The sequence below is a fragment of the Lampetra planeri genome, chromosome 46 (genome assembly GCF_965212315.1).
Source record: "Lampetra planeri chromosome 46, kcLamPlan1.2.h2, whole genome shotgun sequence".
Lineage (NCBI taxonomy): Eukaryota > Metazoa > Chordata > Hyperoartia > Petromyzontiformes > Petromyzontidae > Lampetra > Lampetra planeri.
In genome coordinates, this window is record NC_136152.1 from 8,007,834 (window position 1) to 8,028,562 (window position 20,729).

Below are 20,729 nucleotides of genomic sequence, written 5' to 3' on the forward strand. Positions count from 1 at the left end.
CACTACATGGGGTGGTACTCGTTTATCGGAGACGGCTGCCCGGGAACACAACGAGGGCCTCCCACCCCAATATCGATTATGCTCAGAATGATCACGCACGCATTAACACACACACCCATTAACACGCGCACCCATTAACACACGCGCACCCATTAACACACGCGCGCACCCATTAACACACGCATTAAAACACACGCACGCATTAACACACGCACGCATTGACACCCGCACGAATTAACACGCACGCACTCATGCACATTCCCCCATACGCAAACGCATTCCCACACGCACACACGCACAACAAGCACAAGACAAAGGTCCCCTGTGTAGCCTTACACAAACTATTGGGGCAAGTGCCGTTAACGAGCAACTATGAAGGCCGGCCACGGCACACGAGGGGGTGGGTGGCCAGCACCATGCCCGGCCGCCTTTGTCTCCCTAATGTCGATGTTTACTCACCGCACCAGGTACTCATTTGAGGCTGAGTCAACCTAGGTTAAGCTTAGGACGGGTTCAGATAATTATCGTCACCGGTGTTGGCCGTGAGCGGGAATCGAACTTGCGTGGCCGGGCCCGTGTGACAGCGCGCACACTCACTGACACAACAACAACAACAACCGCCATTCGCCACTAAGTGGCGGTGACGTCACCACGACGCTTGTGCCAGGCCATGTGCACCTTGAGGCCACGTGAAGTGTCGAACGCCCGCTGGCAGGAGGTCACGGGGCAGACCCAGGTGCCACGGGTCGACTGACCGAGATGACCGAGATGACTGGCTGATGCACCACCTGTGCCCCCTACTGTGCCAACTTGCTGTGCTTTAGCCACCCGGCGCTCCGCTCGTTGTTGTGAGCGTCGCTCCTCCGCCCTCCGTTGTTGTTGGAGGGCGACTGCCTCCAACTGCCCAGTAGCGTCCTTCACGAGCCTCCTCCACTGAGGCCGATCTTGACACCGCTGGTACCAGTCATCGGCAAGTCCACTCAGCTCCACGTCCTCCTGTACCACATCACTCCATCTCTTCTCTAGCCCGTGCCGCGCCCGTTTAGCCCCCTCGATCCGGCCGAACAAAAGCTGTTTAGGCATGCGGTGGCTGGGCATGCGGGCTACATGACCCAGCCAACGCAGCCTTGCCTGCCGGAGGAGCTCACTGATGGGACTTTGCCCAGATCTTTCAAGGACTTGTGAGCTCCTCACACAATCCAGCCTGGTCAAACCCAGGATGGATCGTAGGCAGGCCAGCCTAAATGTTTCCAACCGGCGAAGATGCTCCACTAGGGGGGTCCACGTTTCGCAAGCGTAGAGAAGGGAGGGAATGACCGTGGCCGAGAAGACCTGAAGCTTCGTGCGGAGCGACAGACCAGGTAGCTTCCACACAGCGTTACGCAACCGATGAAAAGATATTGCCGCTCGACTGATTCGGAGTGAGACCTCTGCTGATAAACTGGAGCTGGTCATGAGCACACTGCCCAGGTATGGGAAACTCTCTACTCTCTCCACAACTGCCCCATCACCGATTGGGAGTTGTGGGGGCGGAGTGCCCGATGGTACAAAATACCCAGGCAGGTGCTTAGTTTTGGTGGGGCTGATGGTAAGGCCCCACCTCTTAGTGGCACACTCCAGCCTCAGCAGCAGCGTCTCCAACTCCTCTTCTGAATGAGCAGCTATTACCAAATCATCGGCATACATAACGTGGTTGACCAATAGGGAGCCATCCCTTGATCGCACCCGGGCGTCGATCAGCCTCCCATTATATCTGTACCAAATGGTAATTCCCCCGGTACAGCTATTGAAGGCTTCACGAACTACGCAGTCGAAATAGATGTTAAATAATGTGGGAGCCAGAGGACATCCCTGTCGCACCCCAAGGTGTACAGGGAAAGGCTCCGACTCCCGGCCACGTAGTTTTACCCGGGCCCGCTCACCATCATGAAGGTCCTTAATGATCGTGAGCAGAGGGTCAGGGACTCCGAAAGCACGAAGAACAACCCAGAGCCCAGTCCTACTGATGGTATCATAGGCCTTGACCAGGTCAATAAAGCAGAGATGTAGGTCTTTTTGGAATTCCCTACACCTCTGCTGTAGCAGACGGACAGAAAATATGGCATCTGTGCAGGACCGCCCTTTCCTGAAACCACATTGGGGCTCCGCAAGCCTCTCCTCAGCATGCCTAGCAAGGCGATGTTGAATAATCCTTGCCAGGACCTTACCCGGCACACTGAGGAGTGAGATGCCCCTGTAGTTGTTACAGTCTGTGCGGTCCCCCTTCTTAAAGAGGGGGACCACCAGGGCATCCTTCCAGTCCTGCGGAACCCGTCCAGTGGTCCAGACTGTTGTTATGATGTCATATAGGGCAGTCTGTGCACAAACGCCACCCTCCCTCAGCATTTCGCCTGGGAGATCATCTCTGCCCGGTGCCTTCCCTGGTCTCAGACTCCGGATCGCCCTCAGTACTTCCTCAACAGCCGGTACCTCAGCCAGCCACTCACAGGGGGTGACCTCTTCCAATATTTGAGGCACCGCAGCCTCAGCAGGGTTATCCCCACTTTGTGCCATGATGTTTTCCTGGCTGAGAGATTTTCCCTCCCCCAGGACCTCACAGAAATGCTCAGCAAATCTGCAAACCTGTTCCTGGGGGTCGGAGATTGGATCACCGTTTTTTCCTCTAATGATGGTAATAGGTGTGGCGCTGCAGGTTACTTTTTTGATGGAGTTGACTGACACACACACACACTGACACACACACACACTGACACACACACACTGGCACACACACTGACACACGCACACTGGCACACACACTGACACACACTGACACTCACGCTGACACACGCACGCTGACACACGCACGCTGACACACACACACTGACACACACACTGGCACACACTGACACACATCCATTCACGGTCGCACAGACAAGCTGGCTCACTCATACACACGCTCACACACGCCCGCACACACCCACACGCTATCACTCCTACCCCATACACGCGCACACTGGCACACGCTCACACGAAATCACACACACACACGTTTACACTCGCACTCACACACTGACACATACCGCTCACACACAGACACACGCTGACACACACGCGCACACACGCGCACACACTCACTGACGGGAACACACACACTGACACACACACGCACACACTCACTGACAGGCACACACTCACTGACAGGCACACACACACTGACAGGCACACACACACTGACAGGCACACACACACTGACAGGCACACACACACTGACACGCACACACACACTGACACACGCACACACACGCACCCACACACACTCACTGACAGGCACAGGCACACTGACACACACACACGCTCACACACACTGACAGACACACTGACACACGCACCCACACACACTCACTGACAGGCACACACAGACACACTGACACACACACTGACACACACACGGGCCTCGCACGCGCGCGCAGAGCACGCACGCGCCCGCGCACATCGCGCGCGACATCGTCTGCTGCATCATCCCCCACCACCATCACCACCATCCCCCACCACCACCACCGTCCCCGGGAGCGAGCGCTGTCAATGGCCATGGCCGCGGCATTGACCGCGGGAGGCGGCGGTGCGGGAGGGACGCGGCAGAGCGGCGGCGGCGGCGGCGCTGGCGGCGGCGTGGGGGGGGTGGTGGTGGCGTGGCCGGGAGATCGCGCCCTGCGGCCGGCCTAACGCCCCCCGCCAGGGACGGAGCCGGCGCCTCTTCTTCTCCTTCTTCTTCCTCTTCGCCGGAGGAGGAGGAGGGGGGAGACGAGGGCCATGAAGAGGGAGGACTTGAGAATGATGAGCGAGAGCCATTTTCCCTACCGGCGTCACTCGTGGATATGGTGAGGCCTCCTCTCCCTCCTTGCTCGCACCCTCTGCGCGTAGCCACCACCAACAGCACACTCGGTACACACTCAGTACACACACACAGCACACACAGTACACACACACAGCACACACAGTACACACTCAGTACACACACACAGTACACACAGTACACTTACACAGCACAGTACACACACAGTACACACAGTACACGCACACAGTACACACACATTACACAGTACACACAGTACACCCACAGCACACACAGTACACTGACAGTACACACAGCATACTCAGTACACTCACACAGTACACACAGTACACTCACACAGCACACGATACACAGTACACACACACAGTACACTCAGTACACACAGCATACTCACAGTACACACAGAACACTCACTCAGTACACACAGTACACTCGGTACACACGCACAGTACACACAGTACACTCACGCAGCACACACAGTACACTCACAGCACACTCACACAGTACACTCACACAGTACACACAGTACACTTACACAACACAGTACACACACACAGTACACTCACACAGTACACTTACACAGCACAAACATGTACACTCCCACAACACACAGTACACACACAGCACACTCAGTACACACACAGTACACTCACAGTACACACAGCACACTCACACAGTACACACACAGTACACTCACAGCACACTCACACAGTACACTCACAATACACTGTACTGTGTGAGTTACTCTACTGTACTGCGTCGCTTGTACAGTGAGTTGCACTACTGTACTGTCACTTGTACAGTGCGAGTTACTCTACTGTACGGTGTCACTTGTACAGTGTGAGTTGCTCTACTGTACTGTGTCACTTGTACAGTGCGAGTTGCTCTGCTGTGCTGTGTCACTTGTACAGTGTGAGTTGCACTACTGCACTGTGTCACTTGTACTGTGCGAGTTACTGTACTGTCACTTGTACAGTGCGAGTTAATCTACTGTACTGTGTCACTTGTACAGTGTGAGTTGCGCTACTGTATTGTCACTTGTACAGTGCGAGTTGCTCTGCTGTACTGTCACTTGTACAGTGCGAGTTACTGTACGGTGTCACTTGTACTGTGCGAGTTACTCTACTGTAGTGTCACTTGTACAGTGTGAGTTGCTGTACTGTGTCACTTGTTCAGTGTGAGTTGCTCTACTGTACTGTGTCACTTGTACTGTGTGAGTTACTCTACTGTGTCATTTGTACAGTGCGATTTACTCTACTGTACTGTGTCACTTGTACAGTGTGAGTTGCCCTATTGTACTGGCACTTGTACAGTGCGAGTTACTCTACTGTACTGTGTCACTTGTACTGTGTGAGTTACTCTACTGTACTGTGTACATGCTGCGTGGCACAAGTGTGGTGTGAGTCTTGCTACTGCTACACTCTCGTGTGCTTGCTGTGGGTGAGTGTTGGACCCCGTGCCAAGGTGGAGGGGAGCATGGGGGGGGGGGATGAGGAGGAGGATGAGGGCTGCCGAGAGACCCGGGGATGTGCGCTTCGCTCTCGCAGCGGCTCGCTCCCCCATCTCGTCTGCCGTAGGCGGCTTCGTCGTGGTCATTGCTCCAGCAAGCGGTGGCATCCTCACCCGTACTTAGCACCTATCTTCCTGCAGCAAGCACGACTCATAATTCACTTTGCGGGGCTAGGCCACGGTCGTCTGGGCCAAACGTGTGTCTTCTCGGTTGGTGGACGGTCTTAATGATGTAAATTTGGTGCAGATCATTGCGAGGCATAACCCAGAATCAATGATGGCTCACGGCTGTTGATGGCCGTCATCGTCACACACTGGTCCGTGATGTGGCTGATGCAGAGCTTGCGTTGACCTGTGCCTGTGTATTTGGACGATTGTGGGGGGCGGTGGCGCAGCGGTTAGCGCGCTTGTTCGATTCCCGCTCACGGTGTTGAAACATCGCCACTGGAGAGACAAAGGCGGTCGGGTGGTGCTGGCCACCAACCCATCCACCCCCTCGTGTGCCGTGCCGACTTCCACAGATGCTCGCTCGCTAACAGCGCTTGCCCCAAGAGTCTGATGAAGCGATACACGTGGGATCTTTGTCTTGGACGATTGCAGTCATCGCCCATTACTCACAACATGCACCGCCTCAATAATGTTGAGCATCGTGTGAGTGGCGCTGTGGAGACGCGTGGTCTTTGTGTGTGTGTGGCTTCATTGGCCTGTCATTCATAGCGAGGTGAGAGGTTTGTGGGGATCCGGGAAGGGAAGATCTGGGGGGGTCCTCTTGTGTCTGTGTGAAGAGTTCTCCATCTGCTCTGCTTGACCTCTACCGCCATCGCAAGCTACCTGCCGACTGGACTGTGGTGAACTCCATTTATACTGCTGGGTGCGGGGGAGGATGAACGAAACTGATGACCTCAGCATTCCGTGTCCAGCGTGCTGCTGACCATTAACACCACTGGCAGCTACCTTCAGCTCTCATTTAAACGTGTAAAACCTATGTTTAGTGCTCCAGACATTTATCTATGATCAGAAAAACTCCTAACCGGTTTGTACCATGTTTATGGTTATGCAAATATTTGGTGATGGTGTTTCTGCTGCGTTGGCAGTGGTGCACAAGCACAACAACAAACATCTACACATTCATCTTTAACATTGGTCTTAGAAGGACACGTAATTATAATCGGTGACGTTAAGGCAATGGCCCTTCTAATGACTACTAATAGCTGTCCCTCCTGTGCCCGGCGCAAGAGGACTCTGCACCTGGCCTGCGAGCGGCATCAGTCTGCCAGCAGGGGGCGATGATTGCTGCTGTGTGTGGAACATCAATTGGGTGATTTGGGGTTTTTCTGACGAACTCAACTCAGCGAGAAAACGAAAACACAACGAATAAGAACAAATGGGGCCTGCGTAATGGGAAAGACCCCCTTAGGGCTCAGGCGTTCATGACCACTTCGTGCATGAGCAAAAGTGTTTCACAACCCATCAACAGCACGGCCTTATGGGAGTGCGTAATTTTTTGCAACATTGATTCAAGATAAGATCACTTACAGTGTGTCATCAGCAGAGTCAGTCTTTCTTGAACCAATAGTTGGTGAACTGACAGATGTTTATAGGCAAAGGACTCTTTATTTAAGGTGTGGGGGGTCTCATTTCGATGCAAAATTATACAGAATACAAAAGTCACTATAATCATCAGCATCGTTGCGGAGAATATAAATCGCTAAATAGATTATGTATATCCTCCTCCGCTCTGGAGATTCGTATATAATGAGGTAGACATTGTCTGCTTATTGTTATTTATATTCTCCACACAGATGCTTGTGATCGTTTTGCGAGAGGCAGGTGGGTCTGTCCCGCAGAGGAGGGGGGAGCAGTCTTGAGATGTACAGATTTCTAAATAGAGCCCCCCCCCTCACGGAAATACAACACTCCCTCAATGTATTGTCTGGTAAATATTAATACAATACCAATTGTCAAGGTCTACATGAGGAGGGGGGGGGGGGATTTCCTCAATCGCCCCCCACTTTGTCCTGCCACCACAAACTGTTTTATTAATGTTACCAGCTAAGGCCCACTGAGCTATATCGATCCTTTTCAGAAGCGACCTGGCCATCACTAGTGATAGCTCAACGTCGTGGCGTATCACGTGGAAATACTCTAAACGCATGTTTCTAAATGTAGGAGGGAACAACCAGAGGACGTGGAGAAGAATCCACGCAACCACGGGGAGAACACACAAACTCCAGCTATACAGCAGGTGTCAGGCTCGGGATGAAACCAACCACCTCCTGTATAGCAGGCGAGGTTGTGAGCATCATGCCACCGTGGCGCCCTGTATTGCGAGAGAGAACCTGTGTGTCTGGGTCGTTGTGTTTGTGGTGCTGCTGGGGTGTGTGTAGACGTGTGTTGATCTTGACTGTGAGACACCACCTCTGCAGAAGTGTCGTCATGCAGCAGCACTGCGTGATGGTAGCACGCCAGGCAGCGTCACTGCGTGAGTGTGAGAGAGGTGTGAATGTGTGCAAGGGGAATTTGTGTGTGTGACGGAGAGTTTGCAAAGATGTGAGAGTGTGTTAGAGAGAGAGAGTTTGTGTGTTTGTGGGGAGCGATGGCGGCGCTGTTGGCGCGTTGCGCTATGAACCCGGCGACCCGAGTTCGATTCCAGTTTACAGCCAACACCGGTGACGATTTTCTGCACCGGTCCTGGGCCTCCCCTAGATTGGCTCAGCCTCAAATGAGTACCTGGTGTGGTGTGTAAACATCACCACTGAGGAGACAAAGGCGGCCGGGCGTGGTGTTGACCACCAACCCCTCGTGTGCCTTGCCGGCCTTCATACGTGATCGCTTACAGCACTTGCCCCAACACTCTGTTCAGGCTATATGGGGAATATTTGTCTTTGTTGTGTGTTTGGGAATTTGCAAAAGTGCGATTGTGTTAGAGTATGTGTGTTGTCAGTCATATCAGTCAGTTCACCCATGGAACTTGGGTCAGTCCCGTGATCTCCTGCAGGTAGCGAGCCTTGCACTCTTCACGTGACCTCAACGTGCACCTAGCCTGTCACAAGCGCTGTGTTGACGTCACCTCCACTTCGTGGCGAATGGCAGCTGTTATTGGTGTGTGTATGTATGTGGAGAGTTGGCGTGTGAAGGTTTGTGTATGTGTGTGACTATGTCCGCCATGCTCTCGAGTATTGTGGCTCAGCAGGTCGCCATAGCAATAAATTGTACGCACTTTGACGCTCAAAAGATAAGACCTTAATAAAGAGTGACAGTTAAATTGTTTTGTTAATAGGATATTACCAAATAAAGCAGAACAAAATTGTTAAAAGCCACGTTAATTTAGCACTGTTATGACTAATACCAGCAAGCAACGGGCAGCTGTGATTGCGTTATTCCAGGTAACATAACTCACCTGTGCCCACACTCGGGCATGTCTCCGTGGTTTGGGATATGGACAGGTGCTGAGCAGGGGGTTGGTGTTCAACTGCGCGCTTCCAACCCAGTGGGGAGGTGGGGGGGACGTGTCCGTCACCAGCTGCAGCAGCTGAGTCGCTTGGCAGATGTGGTGGCTTCTGTGGATCATTCGTCACCAGTTCTCTGGAAGAGGCATTGCAGCTTTTGGCAGCTTTTGGCTCAGAGCCTAGGCCAGGGGTCGGCAACCAAAATAACAAGAAGAGCCATTTCTTTCCAATTCGGTACAAAATTCAGTATTTCAAGAGCCGCAATGCATCTATGTACATACGTACATATCGTCAAGAAGCAGCCCGTAAAGAGCCGCATGCGGCTCCGGAGCCGTAGGTTGCCGACCCCTGGCCTAGGCAAAGGATCGGCCCAATTCCCAAACGAGCCCAATGGCAGTGGTCAGCGGTGGGGCGCGAGCGCATTGGTTGTGGGTGGCACCGCAATGTGCGAGTGTGATGGGGTGGATGATGATGGTGGTGGTGGTGGCGGTAGATGTGTGTTTGTGTTGTCTCGAGCGTAGTGCAGGGGGTTGTGGGATTATGGTGAGGACACGCATTGCGGTTGTGTGGCCGGTTTATGATGGACGGCTAAACCGCTTCGGGAGAGTAGAAGACAATTTATTTTGCAACAAGGAAGTTCACCTTCACACATCTGCCTGTCCACATAAAAAAGAAACAGATTATATCTGGTGATGCTGCTGCTATGTTGGCAGGGGTGCACAAGCACAGTGAATAAAACCCTAAACACGTTTGTCAATAACAATGTGTGCCCTTACAAGGAATCATATAAGGTGACGTTTCAGGCAATGGCCCTTCTGCATAGCACATTTACTTTCATGACAATGTAAATGATAAATAAAATAATAAAATATTGTTTTTTACCCATTGGCCACACGGAATTCTGGGAGTGCATAATGTCAGCTGTATTGGTTGAACACAAGGGAACTCTGGGCCGGTTTCCATATTGAGTGTCTCATCAGTAGACTCAGGCTTGCTTATTGATAACATATGGGTGCTGCCACAAAAGTAATGTCTGTGTTACGGGTAATGCAGTTGGACTTTAAAACAATAATCTTCTAACTGAACGTCTGTGCATGTTGAAAGTTCTGGGAATGTAATGGCACGAACGGGGAAGCAACTTGAAGGTGGGAATGGATTTTGTCAGGAAAGCGATTGTAGGTGCCCCAGGGAAGAGGTGGTTGCAGTCGGCTGGGTTGGAGGTTGGGTAGTTACTGCCTGGCAGTGGTCGCTACGCACGCGGCCTGTAATACAGCAGTGTGGAGGCAGCGAGAGTCGGTGGATCGCACAGACGTTGCAAAACTCTGTTCCCGTGGGCGTCGAGGAGATGCTGTACGCTGGCTCTCCAGAAGGCAGCACAGCAGACTGGGCTCCACCTTTTCCATGTGTAGAGGATCGAGTGTTGCCATCTCGCACGCGTGGGATTGGTCCGGGTGCTCCGTTTTATTTGTTTAAATATTATTCGCCTTTTTTTATGCAATTAGTGTTTTCCACTCCCACGCCTCTTGAAGTCATCACGCAGTACCCTCCACCTCACCTGTGCTGCGTGACGTCATCAACCTCTATCCCCATCACGCCCGTGTCTTGTGACGTCACCCTCTCTTACCAATTCACCGGAATCTCGCGTGACGTCATACCCCATTCTGCTCCAACTCACCAGTGTCGCGTGACATCATTTCACCTCTCCTCACTACCTTCTACATCTCGTGACGTCATCAACGCCTCCTCAGAACCAAATTCTTGCACGACATCATCCCTCTCCACCTTACCGGTGTCGCGTGACGCCATTACCCAGTCTCCTCAGCTCCCCGGCATCTCTTTGACGTTATCGCACCCCTCCACCTCACCACCGCAAGTCTCGCGACATCATAACCCCCGTTTGCCCCTTCCGCGTCCTGTGGGGTCATCTCCCCCCCTCTCTTCCTCACAGCCTCACCCCAAAATGTTGTGACGTCGGTACTTCTCTCCCCAACAGCCCAGCAGTGTCTCTGAGATCATCAGCTCCTCTCCACCTCGGCACAATCAACCCCTCCCCTCCGCCTCGCGTAACCCCCACCGAGACCGAACCGGTTTTTATTATCCCACTCGCCCCCTCCCCCGTGTGTTGCAGATAGACAGACAAGTGTATTATTATTTATTATTTGGAGAAAAGAGAGATGGGCATCGGAGTGGGCACTCAGACTTTGAGGGCCAGAGCAAAGAGCTGAAGGAAGCCAAGCGGCCGGGTTCCGTCGCGACAGACCCTTGAGGTATCCTGGCGGCTTAACCCCGTCACGGCACCTGGCAACAGGAAGCCAACACGAGGAGTGGTGGTTTTGGCCGTGTTGGCCGTGATGACCTCTTAACCTTGAATGTTGACTTTAAACGTGCAACAGTTGATGTGCTCTCATATTCATTGCCCAGTGGTGCATATGCACCGCGTGAACATATGTGCAGGTACATTATTCTTGCGCTTGTTTACCAAGGTTGTTTTAGCTGTACACGAACAAGCTCTCCACACCATGGAGATGAGGATGCTCAGATGGAGCCTCAGGCTCACTCGATGGGATCGTGTCAGGAACGAAGACGTTCGGAAGCGACTTGGTGTGGCCCCCATTGCGGACAAGATGCTTGAGGCAAGGCTTCGGTGGTACGGCCACGTGATGCGAAGTGAAGAGTCATCAGTGGCCAAGACTGCCTTGCGTATTGAGCCAGAGGGCCGCCGTCCACGCGGGCGTCCGAAGAAGCGATGGATGGACCGAATAAAGGAAGACATGAAGACGGTCAACGCATCCCCTGAAGATGCCCTGGACCGAGCCAAATGGAGAAGACAATGCCGAAAAGCGGACCCTGCGCCACAGCGGGAACAACGCTAGGAAGAAGAAGAAGAAGTTTTAGCTGTGGGAAGAAACTGGAAAACCGGGAGGAAACCCATGCAGAACAGGGGAATAACATAGACACGCCACATAGATAGGCGCCTAAATTGGAAATCAAACCCAGGCCCTACTTGCTGTGACGTGCGTTGACACTGCGCTGCACGTGCAGAAATTTTATGCAGTGGAGCACAGTGATCGCAGTGATTCAGGGTGGCTTCTTATGCTGTTGTGCATAACACGCGAGCAATTGGTCTCCGAAACTATTCTGGGTGTCCTTCGTCACTTCGCCCTGAGATGAAAGAGCGGAAGAGGATGTCGTCGTGATGAAATCACGAGGCACGTGTGGTTCTGACCACCACCCCCCGGTGTGTGCTGCGTTAGCCTCAGCCAGGGTCAAGAGGTCATCTTGGCTAAAGCTGTTGGTGTCGTGACTTCGACTTCACGTCCACTTGTTCACCTTGATCACCCCCACCTCCATCCGACTTGCAGTTTTACTGTTCGATCAGCAGCCCTGTCCACCAGCCGCTTGCAGCAGTGATGCGACCCAGCGGTGTAGTGTGTTCGCCGCTTGTTGCAGAGTTTCGCCATTCGAATCTGCCCGACCTCCATGGTTATTAATGCTGCTTGTCTTAAAAATTCCCAGTGGAAGTTAAACATCCCATAAGATAATTCGAAAGAGGAGGCCATTGTGGGCTGGCGTCACGATGAAAATTTGCCAAATTAAAAAAAACATGTGCAAATTACTCAATTGCGATTACAGACAGCAGCAATCATCTCTCCCTACTGTGAAACTACTTGACACTGTCTGTGAAACATAGCGTCGCCTTCCTTCGTGATGATAGCCATGTGACTTGAGAATGATAGCACGAATACTAAAAGTGGTAAACTATTTTACAATGACCCGTCCACACCCACTCTCATCTTAGTTTTATAAAGTTTTATCAAATACTGAAGCTTACATATGGTGCTATTGGAACTTGATTAAATTACAGTCGTATAAAAAAAAATTGTAAACTATTTTTATTTTACCCGGTAAGGCCTACTGAGATATACAGCTCTTTTTAGAAGCAACCTGTCCACAAATGATAGCTCAATGAAGTAGCTTATCATGCGGAAATGTATAGCAGCCACGTAATATAAACGCATGTTTTAAATGTGGAGGGACCCGGAGAAAGAATCCACGCAACCATGGGGAGAACACGCAAACACCAACATGCAGGCGTCAGAGTCGCGATCGAACCCACAATCTCCGGTATACCAAGCGAGGAAGTTAACATCTCACCACCAACTTTATCAACCAAGACGGCCCCTTGAACTGATAAAGATAGTGCCACCGGAGCTGTAGTTACACAGAGCAGCTCCTCTATCACAGCGTTTCTGCCCAGAGTGTGTATTTGTATATTTCTTACATTACTCGATTTGCCTGCAGTGCAGAGGCATTTTTTTATCATTAACATTACACTTGTTTACCCAGGAAAGCCTCACTGAGTCTCAATGATCTTTTGTCGGGAGGGTCTTGCCACATTTTCATAGGAGGGGAGGGCGTGGTCACCATTGTGTGTAATCCCAGTCGAATAACTTGAAGGTAATTGTTCAGCATTGGGATGTTGTGACCAATCCCGGTGACATTCTATGGTTATTTTAGCTATGGGAGGAAACCATAGGACCCTTAGCCCATGCAGAACAGGGGGGAAAACGTGCGAACTCCACAAAGAAAGGACAACAGTCACAAATTGAACCCGGGCCCTTTCTAGCTGTGATGCGCGAGTTGTACCACTGCGCCACCCCCGCTTGCCAAAAAAAACATTTTAAAAACTGGACTTTGCATCCACAACTCGCAACTCTATTTCGACGTTGCGTTGTTGCACATGTGGATTGCACTCTGATTAATCTGGACCGAGGACGCACACAGGAAGCCATGTGGTTATCGTAAGGGGCAGTCCTTCCGCACCACGAGTTGGTTCATGAGAGGCCTGCATTGAAATGTTGGCCAAAGTCTTTAATGGGTGGGTGGCATGAGGAGGAAACCGGAGAACCCGGGGAAAACCATACGTAGGCAGCCGTGCTAATCCGAGGTGTGGGGTGGTATATACACACATGTATACTTGAAATATATACAGGTAGTCCTCTACTTACGATGGAGATGCGTTACGACGACCCCATCGTAAGTCGAAGATGGCCTACCCTACCCAGGAGTCTTAAAGAATGGTGATAATTTAGCAAAACAGAGCAATTTACAGTACCGTACTGTATAAACTATATACTGTATGTATTTATTAATTACAATACTGTATTGCACAGTAACATTTTGAGTAACAAACAAGGTAAATTCTTAGCCTACCTATATGAACTGGAATTTAATAGAAAGTTTTTTCAGGAAACAATCCTATCTGCTATAAAAAAAAACTTTTAACATGCATTGAACGTATCGTATCGTGGTAACCCTAAAATGAAATCGCTAAAGCTACATATCATACATGCATTGAACGTATCGTAACGTATCATATTGTACTGTACTCACTAAGATTCTGTCCGTCGTCTGCACACTTGAACGATGTTAGGTTATTGATGGCTACATTAACTTAGTTGTCGGAAGAGGAGGATGGCGATGATGAACTACAGCATCGTACCTCGTACACCGCTGCGTTTGCCTGCCGCGCGAAATGTAAAATATTTTACAAATTTGTCGTATCGCTATCGCCATCGTAAGATCGAAATATCGTAAGTCGGGCCATCGTAACTCGGGGACTACCTTTATACAGCGCGATCATGTCCAGGCCCTGGTGGTCACCCATCCAAGTACTAACCCATCCAAGTACTAACCAGCCTCGACGCTCCTTAGCTTCTGAGTTCCAATGAGTTTGGGCACCTTTATGGTGAATTGGTGTTCACTTTTTTAGGTGCGAAGATGGTGTTGGTTTGGGATGGTTTTGGATTTTAAAGGGAAATATGGTATCTTTTTTGTATAATTTACATGACGGTATATATTTACAGGGCAGTATGTGTATTTACACGGGAGTTTCTATTTATTCACACAGTGGTGTTTCTGTATACTGGTCTGTGTGCTCACAAGAGTGACTCGTTGCCACGTTGCCCATTTTTTAGCAGTAAGCGAGCACAAGTGATGTCACTTCTCTTTTAAAAATAATCCAAAACAATCTATTTTACCCGCCTTGTCCGAAAGTTCGTGGCTAGGCCTGATCTTCGGCTATTTTGCATTATTCTGATAATCATCTGCTGGAAGTTTCTACTAATGAACAGCAATGGGTTGATGAACAGCTTGTTATATAAGTGACCGATGCCCCCCCCCCTCCTCGTCACTGCCCATGGCTATCAGGCCGCTGTTGGTGCGAAGCTGCCTGTGTGGCCGTGTCACCAAGCCCCCACCTGGTGCCGGGCTGGCTCCGCGAGGTGGCAGCGATGCGACCAAGTAGGGTCTCAGGTCTCTGCTAACTCAAGTACATTAATACTGTATCAGTTACTTGATCCCTACCCTGCCTCTTCCAAACATTTACAGGCAAGCCCCATTGAAAATAGCAATCGTATATAGCAGCCCGCGCATTGGACGCGACCGTCTGTCCAACTCTCAATCCGTCCAGCCAGCCAGCAAAACTTGTGTTCAATATAGCACTTACTACTGTAATGAGCCAAGAATGTCTGTGTGTCCCGCGCGCGATGTCACTCCACGTCGGCCAGCCCCCCTCATCTATGCTCATGAACAGGTGACGCCCTCAACATGGACCCCCCCTCATGAATAATCATGAGTGGGTGACGTCACTCCACATGTAGCACCCCACCCTCAATAATCATGAGTAGTCACTCCACATCGAATAGCCCCCTCATTAATAATCATGAAGAGGTGACGTCTTTCAAATGGACACCCCATCCATTAATATTAATTAGCGGGTGACGTCACTCCACATGGGGGGGCGAGGCGCCTCCTGCCCCCTCCTCGGCGTCAACTTACAGCCCTCACTACAAAGACGTCACGCGATCTCCATAACGCTGTTGAGACATAGAAGTAAAAAGGACGTCGTGATGAACAATGGATTATAACCTTTAAATAAAATAAGTCTGTGTCACCGCGGCCTTATAAATTGCACACGAATTGATGCAATGAATATCACGTCGCGGTCTGATTTTCGCTTGCAAGTTTTAGATTTACTGAAATACACCCGTCCTTGGACGGGCAAAGGGCGATTAATATGAGAGTATGATAGCGTATCGCATACATTTGCGTGGGACACACGTCCGGGTGGAGGGTGGCTGGATGGGGGGGGAGGCGTGACATACGAACCGGACTCAACGCTGTGGGGCGCAGGGTGACGTCATTACGCAGATGTGCACCAGGCAGGAATCCAGGCAGGAAACCAGTGTGTGAAACTTGTTTTCAAATGTGGTATGAGCACGGCAGTGACCTGTATTCACTCAGGGATGCCTCGTGGAGTCTCAAGACAGGTTTATTTTTCAGGAGGGCCCTGCTGCACTGATGATGTTTGGCCAATACAGTGAATGTGAGGTTTGGCTTCACGTGACCGTGGGGAAGAAAGCAAATTAACCGTAAACACTCCCTCGTGTCTGAGGGGGCGACACCCCAGGCTGCGCCAAAATCCACCCAGGCTCGCCAAGATCCACTCAGGCTCGCAAAGATCCACCCAGGCTCGCCAAGATCCACCCAGGCTCGCCAAGATCCACCCAGGCTCGCCAAGATCCACCCAGGCTCGCAAAGATCCACCCAGGCATCCACCGCCGCGCTGCCATCTGCTGGCCACCGCGTAGCCCAATCTGCCGTGGCGATGTAGAATTCGCAAGCTGCGTTCCTTTACCTATTTGCCTTCAGGCCTAAACTGTCAAGCGGCCAGAAACAAGCGGCACTATCAAAGTTGTAATACATAAGTGCGGCAAATGTTAAGAATTGATCAAGGTTATTATATAAAAGCTTAGGAGAGCAGATACGATGGGAGCAAATTCCAAAGTGGAGCCGAGCGAGTGAAGAAGCAGAAGTGACGTGGTACAAAGTGGAGCCTAGCTGTGACTCGCTGAGCCACACCGAGCCTCATGCAGCCTCATGCAGCCTCACCAAATCTCACCGAGTTTTACTAAGCCACACCGAGCCTCAGTGAGCCACAGCGAGCCTCATGCAGCTTCAGTGAGCCTCTGTGAGCCGCACGCAGCCTCTGGAGCAGCACGGAGCCCCCCTGTGGGCGGGTCCCCGCCGTGCGTGGCCACAGACGGCGGCGGTGTAACGCACGGTGCTGGACGACGACGACGACACGGGAGTGAGCGGTGACGATCGGTGGTCCTACTTGCTGCACCGCCTCGGCGCTAATGATGAGTGCCCCCCCACCCCCATCACCCCCCATCTCTGTGATTGACGAGGCGAGAAGCGATTCGCGTTGTGCAGAGCGCGCGGGACCCCTGCGAGGGGGGGGGGGCTCTACCCCCGCGGCTCACGCGCGGGCACCGCTGCTCTTGAGAACGACGTCACCGCCTCCTCCTACATCCTCGAGCTCCTCTCAATGCACGGCGCTGACGGCGCCGTGGTGCCCCTGCCTGCAGTTCGCCATTCCCGCGCATCGGCCACCAACGCCGGTGACGATTTTCTGAACCAGTCCTGGTCCTCCCCTAGGTCGACTCAGCCTCAAATGAGTACCCAGTGTGTTGTATAAACATCGCCACTAGGGGAGACAAAGGCGGCATGGCGTAGTGTTGGCCACCCACCCCCTCGTGTGCCGTTCCGGCCCTTCATAGGTGCTCACTAACAGCACTTGCCCCAACAGTCTGTTCAGGCTATACGGGGGATCTTTGTGTCTCTGAGGTTGTCTCTGTGTCTTTGTCTCCCCACGTGTGTTCTTGTCTTTGTTTCTGCGGGTGTGTCTCTGTGTGTCCGTGTGTGTCTCTGTATCTCCATGTGTGTTTTTGTCTGTGTGTGTGTTGTCTCTATGTCATTGTATTTCTGTGTGTGTGTCTGTCCCCTGTCTGTGTGTGTCCCTGTATGGCTCTGTGTGTGTCCCCTCTGTGTGTGTCCCCTCTCTGTGTGTGTCTGTGTGTGTCCCCTCTCTGTGTATGTCTGTGTGTCCCCTCTCTGTGTATGTGTGTCTGTGTCCATGTGTGCCTGTCCCCTCTCTGTGTCTGTGTGTCTGTGTGTGTCCTCTCTGTGTCTGTGTGTCTGTGTGTGTCCTCTCTGTGTATGTCTGTGTGTGTCCTCGTGGGGAGTGATAGTGTAGCGATTAGCGCGCTGCGCTATGAACCCGGCGACACGTGTTCGATTCCCGCTCACGGCCAACACCAGTGACGATTATCTGAACCGGTCCCGGGCCTCCCCTAGGTCGACTCAGCCTCAAATTAGTACCTGGTGCGGTGTGTAAACATTGCCACTAGGGAGACAAAGGCGGTCGGGCGTGGTGCTGGCCACCCACCCCCTCGTGTACCGTTCCGGCCTTCATAGGTGCTCGCTAACAGCACTTGCCCCTACAGTCTGTTAAGGCTATATGGGGGGTCTTTGTCTTGTGTGTCCTCTCTGTGTCTGTGTGTGTCCTCTCTGTGTCTGTGTGTGTCCCCTCTCTGTGTATGTCCGTGTGTGTCCCCTCTCTGTGTGTGTCTGTGTGTGTCCCCTCTCTGTGTGTCTGTGTCCATGTGTGTCTGTGTGTGTCCCCTCTCTGTGTGTGTCTGTGTGTGTCCCCTCTGTGTGTCTGTGTCCATGTGTGTCTGCGTGTGTCCCCTCTGTGTGTGTGTCTGTGTGTGTCCCCTCTCTGTGTGTCTGTGTCCATGTGTGCCTGTGTGTGTCCCCTCTGTGTGTGTCTGTGTGTGCCCCCTCTGTGTGTTACTCCGATCTGAACTCGATAATTTAGACAAGACTCTCTTACAAACACATTTAATGTTAACACAAAAAATGTCACCTTCCGATTGAAACCACGTTGATAACATGACTTCTGCTTCTGCTGACTCAATGTCAGCCAAATGCAAAGCTAACCTGATTTCTAAATTCAACCTCCTATCTAAGAAGAAACCAGAGCCACACGTCACAAAGCTGGATGTTAACAAGACCGTTATTAATCAGAGTAACATCCCAATTTCTGACAATCTAAAAACGGTACTGGCCAAAGGACTAAATTTCGCCGTCACCCCTAAATATATACCAGTAGAGGATGTGATTTCTCAGATTGATGTAGCCCTCAGAGGCATAGGACACATCCATGCGGATGTAGCAAGAGCTGAAATAGCCACTATTCTTAAGAATGCTAATAAACCCACTAGTAACATCAACAAATACGAACGCTCTGAACTCGCGGACCTAAAAAAGAGAGATGATATAGGCATCCTCTCGGCAGACAAGGGCAATGGCACGGTCATCATGGATACAGATTCATACAACAACAAAATCCTGGACCTACTTAATGATGGGAGTTACTCCAAAATTAAAAACGATCCCACTAAAAGCCTAACGACAATAACCAACAGAATCATCACGAGTTCGACTTCCCTAATCGAACCAAGCAAACGTCCCTCTCTAAAACCATCGGCGGCAAGACCTCCCAGACTTCCCAAGATCCATAAAGAAGGCACCCCGCTACGACCCATCGTGTCGACTATAAATTCTCCTACCTATAAACTAGCCCGGTTTCTATCAGATACTCTGCTTCCCTTCACAGGCAAGACCTCTTCGGCAGTACTCAACTCAACCCAAATAGTCTCTATGGTTAAGGACATGGTACTATCTCCTGATGACATCCTCGTCAGTTTTTATGTAGTATCTCTGTTTACCAAAGTCCCAGTACCGGACACCCTAACAATAATTGAGGACTTGGTCCAACATGGATTGCATTCTGATGTACCTGCGCTGGTTAGGCATTGCCTCACCAACACCTATTTTACCTGGAATGGCACCTTCTACAAACAGAATGAGGGTACCCCTATGGGCTCCCCCTTGTCACCAGTGATAGCCAACATGTTCATGGAAAAGTTTGAATCAGACGCCATCCAGACATCCACCCTGCGTCCTTCCCTGTGGAAGAGGTATGTGGATGACACTTTCGTCATTTGGCCACATGGCCTCCCAGCATTGAACCACTTCTTGGACCACATCAATTCCAGACACCCATCCATCAGATTCACCATGGAAGTGGAGAAAGATGGTAAACTACCATTCTTGGATATTCTGTTTGAGAGGAGACCTGACGGATCCTTGGGACATTCTGTCTACAGGAAAGCCACCCACACAGATTCCTACTTGAAACCGGATTCCCACCACCACCCATCTCAAAAGAATTCTCTCATCAAAACGCTATACCACAGAGCTCATGGCATTTCTGACCAACACCAACTGGCCGGTGAATTAAGACATGTACATCGGGCCCTCAGGATGAACGGATACTCTGACCGCACCATCCGCCAAGCTGTTTCTCCCACCATACAGAAACAGCCACATGAAACTCCGACCAAAACTATCACGTTACCATACATAGCAGGCGTGACCAAAAAGATCTCCAACATTCTAAACAAACATAAGATCCAAGTCCGATTCAGTACAGTGCATAAAATTCGTGATCTGATTCCATCTGTGAAGGATGTCGTTCCTGACTTACAGTATCCTGGAGTCTACAAACTGAGTTGCAGTTGTGGTGATTGCTACATTGGAGAAACGAAACGTCATGTTTCTGATCGTGTCCGCGAGCACGAGTCAGATCTGAAACACGGCAGAACTGATTCTTCGGCCGTTGCCGATCATTGCTACAACTCTGTGGGCTCTCATGAAATTGTCTTATCCGAGACCAAGGTGCTCTGCAAACCTCCTGGCTACCATCAAAGGTTTGTACACGAAGCCATACAAATATACAAACACAGACATTTCAACCGTGATGATGGTTACAAACTGAGTAATCATTGGAAAGATGTGATTAACCATGCAAAAAATATTTAACTACACTTATTTGGACCATCTTATTTGACAGACAACTATTACAGGTTACTGATAGACAGCCAGTTTTGTTTTACCAGGTTTAGCTTCTTTTTTCACACTTTTGTTATGTAGGCTAGGCGTAGTCACAAACCGAACCTCTCCAT

General features: G+C 51.0%; 1 protein-coding gene across 2 annotated transcripts in view; it reads left to right on the forward strand.

The window, feature by feature from the left end:
• The first annotated feature begins 2,736 nt into the window (after window positions 1–2,736).
• LOC144733389 (3',5'-cyclic-AMP phosphodiesterase 4C-like) overlaps window positions 2,737–20,729 on the forward strand; it is a 125,798-nt gene continuing 107,805 nt past the window's right edge. The window contains exon 1 of one of the 2 annotated variants that reach the window (XM_078615289.1): window positions 2,737–3,860. In XM_078615289.1, coding sequence (XP_078471415.1) covers window positions 3,793–3,860 — 68 coding nt within the window. In that variant the 5' untranslated portion in view covers window positions 2,737–3,792. The remainder of the gene's footprint in view (window positions 3,861–20,729) is intronic. The other variant, XM_078615288.1, reaches the window with a different exon arrangement.